This window comes from Phalaenopsis equestris, unplaced genomic scaffold (assembly GCF_001263595.1).
Source record: "Phalaenopsis equestris unplaced genomic scaffold, ASM126359v1 Scaffold209617, whole genome shotgun sequence".
NCBI classification, from domain to species: domain Eukaryota; kingdom Viridiplantae; phylum Streptophyta; class Magnoliopsida; order Asparagales; family Orchidaceae; genus Phalaenopsis; species Phalaenopsis equestris.
In genome coordinates, this window is record NW_018228769.1 from 103453 (window position 1) to 119242 (window position 15790).

At 39.5% G+C, this 15790-nt stretch overlaps 1 protein-coding gene across 1 annotated transcript in view; it reads right to left on the reverse strand.

The window, feature by feature from the left end:
* LOC110036674 (callose synthase 7-like) overlaps window positions 1–15790 on the reverse strand; it is a 107660-nt gene that overhangs the window by 65636 nt on the left and 26234 nt on the right. The window contains 2 exon segments of the mRNA XM_020741172.1: window positions 15543–15624; window positions 15713–15789. Of these exon segments, the coding sequence (XP_020596831.1) occupies window positions 15543–15624; window positions 15713–15789 (159 nt within the window).

Here is a 15790-nt window from a genome sequence, read left to right on the forward strand (position 1 = left end):
CGGGTTTTCCCCATCGGGCAAAATCCAAACAAAGCTCGCCGCCATTATCACCTATATTATATATATATATACATATATATATATATATATATATATAGGAAAATCCCAAGGGCTAATTTATTAAAGAGGAAAAGATGCAGATAGGTTGAATGAGAGGGCCTAAAAGAAGGCCCAACTCACACAATACAAGATACAAAAATCACAAGACTCCAAATAAAGCAAATATACAAAAGGATAAAAAACCAAAAACTCACCAACGGGCGCAAAAATACCAGAGACGTCTCACTTTAGTCCTCTCTCTGCCACTAGTTCTCAGAAAGGACCCAGCTAACAAATTGGTAAGGTGCGTACCATTACCCGAAGTAATCAAAATATCATCCATCAGATTCCTAAGCTCAAGTAGTTCTCCATTCTTCTTCTCTCCATTCTTCTTTCTCCATTCTTCTTCTTCCTGTATGTGTAGACCTGTCATTCCTCATCCGGTGATTGATTCATCTGATCAATGGATTGTTCCAAAGGTGGTCCGACAGGTGTAAGCTGTTGCACATCATGATCCTCATGAGTCTGAGTAACATTAACATTTTGGTCGACCGTATGAGATGGTAGTGAAGCAGTAGAAGTATTTTCATCTGTAATATCAGTGATAGGTTCTAGAGCAGGTGGGGTCTGAAGAATCTCCCTCGCCCCCACGATAGAAGGTTTCACAGACGGGGGAGCAACAAGATTGTGTGAATAATTAATGGTTGACATATTGTCTGCGATAATAGTAACATCTTTAGGAGTATCCTTTTGATGATCAATAATGTCAATACCTTAGGGCTGAACAGGATGAGCTGGATTATCTACCTCTGGCAGAGCGCTTTGATTTTGTGGTCTGAGTTGGGGGTGTAGATGATGGTATTGAGAACTGGAATGGCTGAACATCAGATTCCTAAGCTTGATGTAGACCTGTCATGTAGACCCGAAGTAACCAAAGTATCGTCCATCAGATTCCTAAGCTTAAGTAGTTCTCCATTCTTCTTCTTCTTCTTGGATGTGTAGGCTTGTCATTCCTCATCCGATGATTGATTCATCTGATTAATGAATTGTTCCAAAGGTGGTCGGACAAGTGTAGGCTGTTGCACATCATGATCCTCATGAGTCTGAGTAACATTAATATTTTGCTCAACCGTATGGACAGTAGTGAAGCAGTAGAAGTATTTTCACCTATAATATCAGTGATAGGTTCTAGAGCAGGTGGGGTCTGAAGAATCTCCCTCGCCCCCACGATAGAAGGTTCCACAGACGGGGGAGCAACAAGATTGTGTGAATAATTAATGGTTGACATATTGTCTGCGATAATAGTAACATCTTTAGGAGTATCCTTTTGATGATCAATAATGTCAATACCTTAGGGCTGAACAGGATGAGCTGGATTATCTACCTCTGGCAGAGCGCTTTGATTTTGTGGTCTGAGTTGGGGGTGTAGATGATGGTATTGAGAACTGGAATGGCTGAACATCAGATTCCTAAGCTTGATGTAGACCTGTCATGTAGACCCGAAGTAACCAAAGTATCGTCCATCAGATTCCTAAGCTTAAGTAGTTCTCCATTCTTCTTCTTCTTCTTGGATGTGTAGGCTTGTCATTCCTCATCCGATGATTGATTCATCTGATTAATGAATTGTTCCAAAGGTGGTCGGACAAGTGTAGGCTGTTGCACATCATGATCCTCATGAGTCTGAGTAACATTAATATTTTGCTCAACCGTATGAGACAGTAGTGAAGCAGTAGAAGTATTTTCACCTATAATATCAGTGATAGGTTCTAGAGCAGGTGGGGTCTAACGAATCTCCCTCGCCCCCATGATAGGAGGTTCCACAAACGGGGGAGCAACGACATTGTGTGAAGACTGAATGGTTAACATATTGCCTGTGAAGATAGTAACATCTTCAGGAGTATTCTTTTGATGATCAATAATGTCAATAACTTGGGGCTGAATAGGAGTTGGATTCTCTGCCTCTGGCGGAGCGCTTTGATTTTTTGGTCTGAGTTGGGGGTGTAGATGGTGGCATTGAGAACTGGAGTTGCCGAACATACGACAGTTTGAACAATAAGAAGAAAAAGGCTCAATCACTACCTTTTGTCAATATCCATGGTGTTGTGTGTCCAACCAAATATCCTCAGAAGCGGATAAAGTGCTGTCTCTTTCAACAAGTACTCTGGCTTCAGATGATGGAAAAAATTAAAAGTATGAATGTCCGATTTAAGTGACTTACCATAAGCTGAGGCAATAGAGTACAACACTTTTTAAGTGAAATAATGAAATTTCAAACCAAAGAGGCGAATCCAAACCGAAATGATTGGTGGTTTCGTCTGTGGGTCAAAATCCACAGACCATTTCAAAATATTCATTGTTTTGTTATCAATCCAGATAATCCTTCTAGCAAATAAACGCATGCAATCATCTTCATTATTAAGTTGAATAAGAGTGTGTCTTCTATCTAAAAGTTCAATTTTTCACTCCCCAACAAGATGCATAAGCTCAAATTCCTTACAAATCAACTTCATTTTGTGATGGTCATACAGAAATATCTCGACCAAATTCAGACGACAGAAGGAAGCAAATTGAATACCTTCAGCTTTTGTAAAAAGAATTACAGGTTTCTCATTCTTCCGACCAGGTTTCTTGATGTCTTCCTCCCACTCAAATGAAAGACGAAAAGAGCACGATTTAGGTGTACATGCGCAAGGGCAGCAACATACGATATGTCCGAAGCCATCTCAAAAGATGGAGGTGCAGAGAGCAAATTACGAAACCAAACAGGGAGCAAGAAGCGGAGGAAAGCCCTTCTGTGTGTTGTGCTGCAGACGGAAAGAACCAGATAGCGGCAGCTAAGAGGCTCCGCTCCCCAAGCGCGACTTCTCAGGATGACGAGTAGCTGCAGAAGCCCGCAGCGAGTGAGAGTCGCAGCGAGCCTCAAAATCTGCAACGAGTGAGAGTCGTTGTATCGAGATGACGAAACCTGACGCCCCCGAGCCAGACGACCTGTCGAGAGCCCCGAAGCGGGACGACGAAAAATAGCCGATGCAGAAAGACTGGCGACGAAGACGAGACAGTTCGACGAAAATGCAATGAATCAGAAAAACTAGAGATCTCCATAGGCAAACCCTAGCAGAACGAGGAGGACGAGGATCGCCATCATATATATATATATATATTAAAATGGAAAAGATACAGATAAAAGGTTGTATGAGTGGGCCCAAAAAGACACCCTACCCACACGGTACAACACACAAAAAAGTTAAGATATATGTAAGACCAAAAAACCAAAACCACAAAAACGCACAAAAAGTTAGGGACGACCCACTTTAGTTCTGTCTCTGCCTCTAGTTCTAGGAATGGAGCCAGCTAACAAATTAGTGAGTTGCGTGTCATTACCCGAAGTAACCAATGTATCATCCATTAAATTCTTGAGCTCAAGTAGGTCTCTATTCTTCTTCTTCCTCCTGGATGTGTAAACCTGTCATTTCTCGTCCAAAAACTGACTCATCTAATCAGTGTGTTGGTCAATAGATTGTCGAGCATGTATAAGTTGATGAATCCCTTGCTGACTAACAGTAACGACTTGCTCGTTCAGATGAGGTGGTTGAACCGCTGAAGAAAGATTGTCAACCGTTGTAACCACAATAGGTTCTAGCGTATGTAAAATATGAAATGTCGTCTCTGCTTTGGATACTTCTTGAAGATGAGGAGCTGCAATACTCTCTTGATTATTGGTCCGAACATTATCCTTTATAAGTAAGGATTCTTCAGTATTATTTTCAATAAGGTTAGAAGATGTAGGTTGCCCAACAGAGCCATCCGACAACACAACAATAACAGAAACAGAAACAGTATTGTCAAAGAGGGTCCCTAGGGGCAATTAAATCAGATATCAATTCCTATCTTGTGGTAATTTCCTCCACAAGTGGGGCAGATGTGTCCAAAGCAGTGGGGTTAGACCCATCCTTATGCACTTGAGCCATCCTTATGCACTTGAGCTTATGCACTTGAGCTATAGATTTCAAGTTAGAATGAAGCTTGTGACATTTATCAAGGGTATGGCCAAACATCTTACAGTGGATGCAATAAAAAGGCCTATGTTCAATGAAAATTTGTTGTCAATATCCATTATGAGTTGTGTCCAACCAGACTTCTGTAGTATCAGGTAAAGTGATATCCATTTCCAAGTGATATCCCTTTCCACAAGTATTATGACAACAAATGGCCTAGTTAAATAGAACGTGGGTAGATCTAGCTTCATAGGAACCTCAAGTATGACCCTAATAGAGTAGAGAACCTGATGATTAAAAAAATGCAGCTTGAGACCAAGTAAACTAAACCATATTGGTACAGTAGGAGGTTCATGGTTTAAGTCAAAATCAGGAGACCACTTGAGTAACTTCATTGATTTTCCTGTAATGTTAAGATATTTTTTAGAGAAAATCCGAGCATAGTCTTCAGTAATTGTTAACTGAATCAACACATGTCTCCCATCAAAGAGTCTTTTTTCCACTTGTCTACTAGTTTGAGATCATCAGAACTCTTTTTGATAACTTTCATAGGTGGGTGCCCCAACTGAAATATTCCAAAAAGAGCGAACTTGTATTTCTCAGTCAATGTTGAAATTTTTAAATCAGAGAAAAAGAGTGTCATTTTTCCACCTTTTATATTTGTCTTCTTAACAAAAGAGCAGTCACTTGTACCATCACGACATTCCTTATAGCTTGAAGAGAAGACAACTGCCGACTCCACCAGATGATTACCCACCACGTGGGCAAAAGAGGTTTTGCCGGATTTAACCAAAGGAGGGAGCGCACCCATCAAAGCAGGGAGAGAATCCACCTGCTATGACGCTCCGTAAGTGCAGTAGGCGAACGTATCAAGACGCGAGCCGATAAAAGCTCGGCGTCGAAACAAACAAAGACGCGAGCCTACAGACGACGCGAAGAGGAAAAAGACACGAAAACAAGCTGAGGACGCGAAGCAACGGAAGCGGAGAGACGACGAAACGCAGTAGGCAAAGGTCGAAATCGAGGTGATGAAATGCGAGACTTTTTTCCTTCGAGCGCGACTGAATCATGCGCGGGGATCGAAAGCTTTGCTAGGGTTAGTTTTCCATGGCGTTTATATGTATGTATATATATATGAGAAATCACAAAGGCTAATAAATTAAATAGAAAGAATGATAGAGATAAATTGTGTGGTAGGGCCCAAGCATGGCACCCTGGCCACACAATAACTACAAATGGATTCAAAAAGAGAAAAAACATGAGAGATCTAAAGAAAAAATCAAAAAATGTCGAAATACGTAGTATCAGGTAGCTAAAGAGCGACCCAATTCGCCTTGTCTCTGCCTCGAGTTCTAGGAAAGGAGTCAACTAATAAGTTGGTAAGATGAGTGTCATTGTTAGTAGTAACCAATGTATCATCCAATAAGTTCCCTAGCTCGAGTCGGCCTCCATTCTTCTTCATTTTCTTCCTCCTGAAATAGACCTGTCATTCCTCATCCAAAGATTGGCTCACCTGATCAGTGATAGAGGCGGTGGAGGGAAGGTTGTGAAGGGGCGGAATAGTCAAGGATATACACCACTTTGGAGCAAGATACAGTCAGAGCACCACTCATCCTATCAAATAGCCCTAGAAAAGGGAAGAGGGGATGTCAAGGGTTATCCCTGATAGAAATCTGAAATCGAAGTCACAAAACATACCCTAATTCTGCAAATACACATAAAACTAGAGACGAAATAGGCGGAAAACAAAAATAGGAAAGGGGAAGAATTCCTGCCTAATGAAAAGGGGTTGAGGGGGCCAATCCAACCTCCTGCTAGACCGAAACCTCTCCTGCTAAATTGGTTGGGCCCAGTTCAGCCACCAAGCTCTGCGTCAAACACCGATCCCAACCCTTTAGCTTGCTCTGACTGTTCAAAAATCTCAGTCTCATGATCTATGAATAGCGTGAACTCGTTAGTCAACAGATAGTGAACAATGATTAAGAGCTCTCATAATCGCATAGAATTCCTAGTCTTATGTTGGATACTTGCTTCTAGACTCATTCAACTTCTCACTGAATAAGGCTCTAGCGTGCTCTGCCTAGATCAATACTGCTTCAATCCCCTTAGTGGCGTCACATTTCTCCTCAAAGAATTGACTTAAATCTGGTAACGCTTCACTGAGGCCAGAGTTACCTCTTCTTCAGAATGCCAAAGCTGGAATGAGCTACCTCTATCCACTAAAACTTCTCTCCTTTCAAAAGCTGTCATGGGAGTTGTAATGGTGCTGAAATTATTGATGAATTTCTAATAAGAGGATGTCAGACCCAAAAACTGCCTCGTCATGATAAAGGAATGTGGGGGTGTCCAACTCATGGTAGCCACGATCTTCGTAGGGTTCATTTGAATGCCTGAACCGGATATAATATAACCTAAAAAGCATACTTGTGTTGTCATGAAGTGACACTACTTCGGATGGGCATATAGCTTCGTCAATCATAGAATCTAAAAGACCAACCGTAGATGCTGCAAGTGCTCCTTCAATTTGTTGCAGATGAGGATGTCATCAAAATACACAACCACAAACTTTCCAAAGTGAGTCTGGAACACATGATTTATCAGTCTCATGAAAGTGTCAGGTGCAATGGATAGTCCAAAGGGCATGACTGTCCACTCGTATAACACATTTCTGGTCTTGAAGGGCTTCCATTCATCACTTGGCCTCATCATGATCTGGTGATATCCACTACGTAAATCAATGTTGGAAAAGATAAAAACTCCATGCAACCGATCCAATAAATCATCCAAACGAGGTATATGAAACCTGTACTTGATGGTGATCTTATTGATAGCCTGAATATCAATACACATCTTCCACAAATCATCCTTCTTAAGCACCATCAAAGTAGGAAGAGCACATGGTGATCTCCCTCACCAACCCTCTAACAATAAAATCCTACTACCATTGCAACTCCTCATACTTGGTTGGTCTCAATTTGTAAGTCGGGTTGTTAAGCAACATCGATCAAAGATAAGATCTATAGCATGTTGAATGTCTCTAAGTAGTCCTCAAGTAAGTTGTCAGTCATCACAACCTGAAAGTTGTCTAGCAGTGGTTGGATTATGTCTGGTGGCACAATCTCCTCCTCAGTCCCCTCTAAGATGACTAAAGCCATCGCTACTTAGGACTTCTTTGCTAACTGTAAAAAGGTGTCGTGTGGGACCATGGTCTTCTCTGCCTCGTAATTGTCTACTCCTCCAAAATTCATGATGGGCAAAAAAACTGTGCTTTCCCTCCATGAATGAGTAGGTGTTCTTAAACTCATCATGTAGAGTCTTGCGATCGAACTGCCACGGTCTCCCCAACAGGATGTGACAGATGTCCATGAGCACCACGTTACAGCATACCTGATCCTTCAGTTGCTCTCCAATAGAAAATTCTACCAAGCATTGTTGATCCGCGCATATCTCATTCTCCTTCTTCAGCCAGATCAGAAAATAGGGTTGAGAATACTTCTGAGTAGCCAGTCAACCTTCTTCACCATAAAAGTGGAGACCACATTCTTACAGCTTCCTCTGTCAATAATAAGGCTGCATACCTTCCCTCTCGCAGTACACCTGCTGCAGAAGAGGTTGTCTCAACCGTGAGTGATCCTACTTAAGTTCATTTTGCAAAGCCCTTCTCACAATTAACATCTCACATTCATCTCCCTGGGGTAGAAACTACTCACCCTGTTATTCAATTGTCTCATCCTCACTCATTTCCTTCACTGCACCCTACTTGATAAAGGAAACAACTCGGCTCTTCAAGCAACTCAGTCGATGTGCCCATATTCATGACATCTAAAGCATTTCCCAGCTAGAACGGTACTGGTTGTGCTACTCTTCTCCAGCTTCTTCCCACTAATCTATTTTGTCGTTCCCCTGACTAGTCTTCACAACTCTCACACGCGTGCTCTTGCAAATGCCTCTAGCCATGGGTGGTTGTCAACTCTTCTTCTGTTATTTTTCCATCTTCAATGTCAAGGTCTGACCATCTCCCAATGAACAATAAGATTGAAGCAGAACCAAATTATCGATGGACAGCTTCAGACCTCTCAAGTACCTGACTATTGTGTGTTTCTTTGCCTCGGTAAACTCATATTTCAGCTTAAGCCACTCAAATTCCACCGTGTACTCTTCCACGAACAATTCCCTCTACTACCTATGACGGAGCTTCAAGAACATGTCCTGACAATAGTGTGGGGGTAAGTTCTATAGCTCATCCTTCATCTTCCCCTAAGTAGCAATCTTGTTCGGAACATCTCTCTCCCTTTTCAAATTCTCTCACCATAACAAGGCATTTTTCTTTAGCTTGATGGCAGCAAGTTACACTTTCATGTCAGTTGGTACCTCTTTGTATTCAAAAATCCTCTCAACGATCTGTAGTCACTCAATGAAGACATCGAGATTCATGATTCCCTCGAAATCTGATATGTCTACCTTCACTCTCAGGTCTCTCTATCCCCCAAAGAACACTCCATCCCTCAACCTCCTCTGATACTGAATTCCAAAGTGTCGTGGTCTATCCTCCTCTTCACTGAAGTCATCCCTATGGAAGGGATCCAGATGTCCTTCCCTCTCTCCTACTCGTCAGTTGGTACCTCTTTGTATTAAAAAATCCTCTTGACGAATTGTAGTCACTCAATGAAGACATCGGATTCATGATTCCCTCGAAATCTAATGTCTACCTTCACTCTCAGGTCTCTCTATCCCCCAAAGAACACTCCATCCCTCAACCTCTGCTGATACTGAATTCCAAAGTGTCGTGGTCTATCCTTATTAGAATTCATAGACCTCCCACATAACATGCAACTAGGTTGAACCTAAGGTGGTGGTGGTGGCCGATAGAAGTTTGGAAAGGTGGCGACAAAGTAGGGAAGGAGCTAGACTGTGGGGAAACAACGACGCAACAGTGTTGGCTTGAACTCTTGGGCGGCAGCAAGCAAGAAAGAGCGAGAATAGTAAAGAAACAGCAAGACAAGCAGTGACACCTGACTGTTTTGGGCGGCAGCAGCAAGATAAGAAGGCGAACAATAAGGAACGACAAACCAAACAGCAGCAGCTTGCAGTTTGGGGTGGCGGCAGTAAAGCACAAGGGTGGACAGCAAGGAACGACGGGTCAAACAGCAGCAATTTGTTTTTTGGGGCGACAGCAACAAGGTAGATAGGTGTTGTGACTGGCAGCAACAATGGAGGGGAAGTTGAATGCGATGCGGAAGATTAGGAGAAGGGTAGAAGGAGGATAATCTCCACATCGGAAGCAAGATATAGCTGGAGAACAACTCGACCCTTGGATACAACCCTAGATGGAAAAACAGAGAATATTGGCAGTTGCTTTGAACATACGCATTAAAAAACTAAACATAAAACATCAGAAAAGTAAATATATAACCCTAGGATAACTAGAAGTGGGACCCTTTTATTGAAAAGAGGCGGCACTCCTCCCATGATAGAGAGTGCCTTCCACAAGACCTGGCCCGGTCAATCCAGGCGCCTAGGGCTTCCACATGCCTAAGCAGACGCGTCCCCCCTGTCAATATTTTGAGCAAATAGGTTGAATGCTTTTGTTTTGCTTTCATTCCAATAAATAATAGTTTGTACAATCTAGTTTATGTACAAAATAAAGTGCTCATTCTAATTTAGGTAGCTTAATAAATACAAATTCTAAATTTTAATATTCAGCTAAAAGGAAAGAATCAGTGCAAATATAATATTTCCTTCTTTGCAACATTGCAAAAAAGAAAATTTTTTATTCTGTATGATTTCATTTACTCCTGATTGATATCCCCCTCAAATTGATGTTGACTAATCAAGAAGCATCAATTTGCCAACAAGAAATTGATGAAGCTGTTGAGAAAAGCCTTAATAAATATATCAGTCTTTTGAAGATTAGAAGTGATATGAGGAAGAGATATAACACCATCCTCATAGGCTTCTCGAATGAAATGACAGTCCACTTCAATGTGTATCGTGCGCTCATGAAATATGGGATTAGCAGCAATCTGGATAGTGCTAGTATTATCTGCATGAAGAGAAGTAGACTCAAGCTAAGGAAAACCAAGCTCAGTCAACACACCTCGAAGCCAAATGATCTTGGAACACGCAGAGAACATAGCGCGATATTTCGATTCAGTAGATGACTTAGACAATCGATTTTGTTTCTTGTTCTTCCAATAAATTAAAGAATTGTCGAGAAACGTGCACCATCTAGTAATAGATCAACGTGTATCAGAACAATCAGCCCAATCCGCATCACTATAGGCTCTTAAGGTGATAGGAGACTCCACAGAAAAAAACAAACCCCGATGAGAAGTATCTTCAACTACCGAATAATATGTCGACCTGCAGCTAAATGAAGATGTGTGGGTGCTTGCATAAATTGATTAACTTATTGCACAACAAATGAAATATCAGGACACGTAATAGTCAGATAATTGAAACTCCCAACAAGTTGTCGATATAGAGATGGATCAATAGAAAATCACCATCATTGTGTTGATATTTGATATTTACTTTCAAAAGAGTATCAACAGAGCGACCATCTTGAAGACCAACCAAAGTAATGAGACCATTAGTATAGTTGTGTTGATGAAGAAAAAAACTAGCGGGAGAAGAGTGAACCTCAAGCCCTAAGAAATAAGAATGACCCCAAATCCTTCATATGAAAAGAACCCTGAAGACGCTCCTGTAGCTGAGGCATCAATTGATTGTCAGATCCTGTCATGACAGTATCATCAACATAGACTAATAGCAAAACAATTCTCTTGTCAGCTTGCAAAAAAATAATAATGAATCATATTGACTTTGAATGAAAGAGAAGCTAAGAGTATTGTGAAACTTTTCAAACCAGAACTGTGGAGCCTAGTTCAAACCGTATAGGGACCGTTTGAGCTTATAAACATCATGTGAAGGTGTAGAAAACAAGCTCGGAAGATGAGTCATATAGACATCTTCTTTGAGATCCCTATGTAAGAATGCATTTTTAACATCCATCAGCATTAAGAACCAGCCTTAAGATGCAGCAATAGATAACACCAGTCGGACGGTTGTCATCTTAGCCACAAGTGCAAATGTTTCTTCGTAATCAATCTCGTATTCCTGTGGATTGCCAAAGAGCTACCAATCTTACCTTACATCTGTCAACAGAGCCATCAGATCAGAGTTTAAGAGAATAAACACATTTACAACCAATGGGTTTAACGCCTGTAGGACATGAAACAATATCCCAAGTGTGATTGTCTTGAAGTGTCTGAAGTTCCTCTTGCATTGCTTTGATCCAGTAAGTATGTTTAGCAGTCTGAAAGTAAGATGTAGAAACAGTAGTATTAGTTAAAATTGTTGAACACCCATATCTATCTGGAGTACGAATGCACCGAGTTGATCGTTAAAAACTTATTGGAGCAATTTTTGGATCTGGGTCGGGGAGAATTGAAGGTGAAGGGGGTAAGCGTCGTGTGTAGACAATGTCCAACTTGAACCGTTATCAAAAGAATAATTATCAAATTGTGGATGCATAACTATATCCAGTGTCAACACATTATGCTGAAAGTAATATTCATGTTCAAAGAAAATCACGTTCCGAGAAATATGTCATCGATTATTAATCGAATCATAACACACAAAACCTTTATGATTAGAACGGTACCCCATAAAGGCACATTGTACTGACTGAGCCGCCAACTTATGACGTTCGTGAGCAGGTAGATGAATAAAGCAAACTCATCCGAAAGTATGTAGCATATGATAATTAGGATATTTACCAAAAATTCGATAGTAGGGAGAATCATACTTCAATTGTTGAGATGGTAAACAATTAATGAGATAAACTGCAGTAGATAATGCTTCAGTCTAAAATTTAGCTGGAACAAAAGATTTTATCAGTAATATGCACACTGTATCAAATAGATGTCGATTTTTTCGTTCAACAACTCCATTTTGTTGTGGTGTATAGGGACATGAACGTTCTGAAATAATACATTTGTTATGTTTATAGGGACATGAACGTTCTGAAATAATACATTTGTTATGGAGAAATGCTTGAAACTCATGAGACATATATTCACCATCATTGTCAGTTCGTAAGGTTTTAATGCATATAGAGAAATGAGTTTCAATATAAGCTACAAAAGTTTGAAATACAGTACACTTCTGCTTTTGAATGAAAAAATAGATCCAAGTAAATCTACTGTAATCATCAAGAAATGTCACAAAATATCTATATTAAGCCTGTGAAATAACTAGTCTAATTCCTCAAACATCACTATGAATAATGTCAAAACATTTATTCGCACGACTACCTAAATTAGGAAAAGATAATGTCTTACTTTTTCTAAGTTTACAAATAAAATAGTCAACTACTAAACTTTTATCTGTAAAATAAAAAACACCACTTTTCAGTAAATAAAACAGTCAACTACTAAACTCTTATCTGTAAAATAAAAAACACCACTTTTCAGTAAATGCTTCAACATCATATCATTTGGATGACATAGTCTTTTATGCCAAATGTTCGCCTTATTCTCAATAACTAAAGAAGCTAATGACATATTCTAAGAAACAGTAAATTGTAATGGAAACAACCTGCCCACTTTAGGCACATTCGCTATCACCTTCCCAGACACATGATCCTGCATAATACAACCATCACGAGAAAAATGTACGTTGCAGTTATTATTCACAATTTGACCAACAGAGAGTAAGTAGATAATTTAGAATAAACAAAGACATGTCTGAAGGAGTTAATATCACCATTTATCGTAATTGAAATGTTATTTCCATCAATAACTTGAATATATTGAGTACAAGTGTACGACCGTTAGTTATGCAATAAATCAGTTATATCAGTCGTGATTTGTGGCGCCTGAATCAACAAAACAAGGATAAGGAACGGAAATAATAGTTTTATCTTTCCCTTGAAGGTCAAGAGCAGAAAAGGCAGATAGAATCATCTGTTGAATCATATCCGGTGTAACAATTGATTGGTTATTCCCAGCAACTGTGGATGTCGAGCCAGGATTGTGAGTGTCGGATACCGTGGCATGAAGTGCTTGTGGTTTGTGGTTCAGGGGTCGTGTAGGGGCACTCTGTAATAATGTCCCTTTTGCTTGCAATAAATACATACTTTATTTTCACAATTCCGTGCAATATGACCAAATTTCTTGTACTTGTTGCATTGCACTGGTCCCTTCCCTTTGGTCTAATCAGCATGTGTCATATTACTTATTTCTGATGATCCACCTGTTGTACTAATAACAACTTGTGTTTTCAATTTTTGTTCTTCGCGCAGTAATTCACCAAAACAAACATCCAAACAAAGAACTGGATCTTTGTTCAGCAACCCAGCCCAAGCAGTTTCAAATTCAGGTCTGAGTTTCATTAAAAACTAATCACGACGACAATCTTCATGAATACCCTGAAGACTAGCTAAATTATCCTTTGACACTTTAGCATAGATATTGTTAAAATATTCGCTCCATAAATTTAGAAAGTCGGAATAATATTGTTTAATTAAAAGATTACCTTGACTATAATTGTTCATATCAAGTTCCAATTGAAAGTGTTTCACAAAATTATCTTGATTGTAACTGCCACGGTCTCCCCAACATTTATTTAGCTGTGTCGAAAAATCATAAATTGTTCATCATATGAGCCTCAATAAATCCCAAAATCCAGGAAACAATCTGAGCATCCTTTGCTTCCCATTGACTCCCATTGACCAAGATCTTTGATCTTTTGCCTCAGTAGGTGCTGGAGAAGACCCATCAATATGGCCCCAAAGCTCCTTCCTTTTTAAGAACATCCTGAGCTGAAATTCCCACGAAGCATAATTTTTTCCCATAAATCTGATAGCTAACATTTCAGAAGACATTTTAAATAAAATTGTCATTCACAAATTGATTTAGACGGCCGTTGATCGAAATCAACCAAAAATCAAATCAAAATCCAAATCGTTGATCTAAATCAACCTAAGAGATTCAAAAAAATCGTGCACTGCGAGAGGAGTCTGAAGCCAAAGCTGAAGCCTACGATCCTTGAGTGCGACAATCTATGAAGTATATCGGCGCTGAAATATGTTGACTATACCAAAGCCGAGGATACAGCCAATGCTGCAGAAGCAGATGAAGCGAATAAAATGTGCGAAGTGGACAAGAATATAATCAGAGTCGAGACTCCAGTCGAGCAATGTAATAAAGGCGTTCTTCAGAAAGAACAACCGAACAGCCAGGTTTTTGGATTCAACGAGCGGAGCAGCGAATCAGTCGAGCGACGCAGACGAGCGGAGCAGATAAATCAGTTGAGCAGAGCGGATGAATCAATGAAGCGGAGCGGACGAAGCAGTTAGAGCAGTCGAGCGGTCCAGATGAGGCAGGTGAAACCAAACGAGCTTTCCAAGCGGCGAAGCAGTCGAGGGTTCGGGGAGACTCGGAGATTTGTGATTCAAACTCTAAATATTCGACTGTGGCTTTGATACCATGTCAATATTTTGAGCAAATAGGTTGAATGTCTTTTCCTTTAACTTTCATTCCAATAAATTTTCATTCCAATAAATAATAGTTTGTATAATCTATTTTAAGTACAAAAAAAGTGTTCATTCTAATTTAGGTAGCTTAATAATACATATTCATAATTTAAATATTCAGCTAAAATGAAAGAATCCGTGCAAATATAATATTTCCTTCTTTGCTATAATATTTCCTTCTTTCCTTCTTTGCAGCATTGCAAAGAAGAAAACTTTTTATTCTGCCTTATTTCATTTACTCTTGATTGATAGAGAGCGCCCTCCACAAGACCTGGCCCGGTCAATCGTGGCGCCTAGGGCTTCCACATGCCTTCAAATTGATTGTTTGTCAATAACATAAGGATTTGAGCAATAATTTACATGAAAAACAAGATCAAATTTGCATAAAACAAAAATATAACGACATTAAATGCAAAAAAAAAGTAAATTTTTATTTTAAAAAAAAAGTAAGTTTTTACTTGATCATGCCCAACAATACCTTATTTTTCCTAAAAAAGAAGTTAATTTCATGTATTGAGACACTTTACTTATAAATAATGAAGTTTATTCCCAACTATTAAGTCAATGAGATAAAAAATGATATTTTCCTTTTCCAGAACAGTTGAAGCAAGATTAACAGGCATAATTAACATAGTTGACAGAGCACAAATTACCAAATGCAAATTCTGCTCATTAACCTTAGGAGCCAGTTATTTATTTGGCACCATTGTCATGATCATGCAATGTATCAAAAAATGATGCCAGCATTGCAACTAATTGTTCAGCGGTATTCAAATTTTCTGTCCAGGGCTGTGCCACTACTCAACGAGTTAAATAAATTTTTAAAGTTGAAGTTTTCATGCAAGTAATTTAGTGCTTTATTGAAAGAAAAAAAAAGTGGAAGTTTTCGTGTCATGTTTAGGACAATTTCAGCTTGGGTAAAATATATGAGCAGTTCAACATATATTCACCGAGAAAAACGTTCTAACCTCAGTTTTGCGATGTGTCTCTCCTACAAAAAAATCCGCATTAAGATTGAGAGGCCAGCCTATTCTAAAACATTCTTTTGACCTACAGAAAAGCATGTAACCAGTTAAGCAGTAATTTAAAAAGAACATAGGAAGAAAATGTGAAGTTAAATAACATAAATTACACTGACCAAAAATATTCATTTAAATCATCATAGTTCCTCCATTTTGAATGGCTACTTGTGCCTCCTTTATTTCTTTGAGCTTCC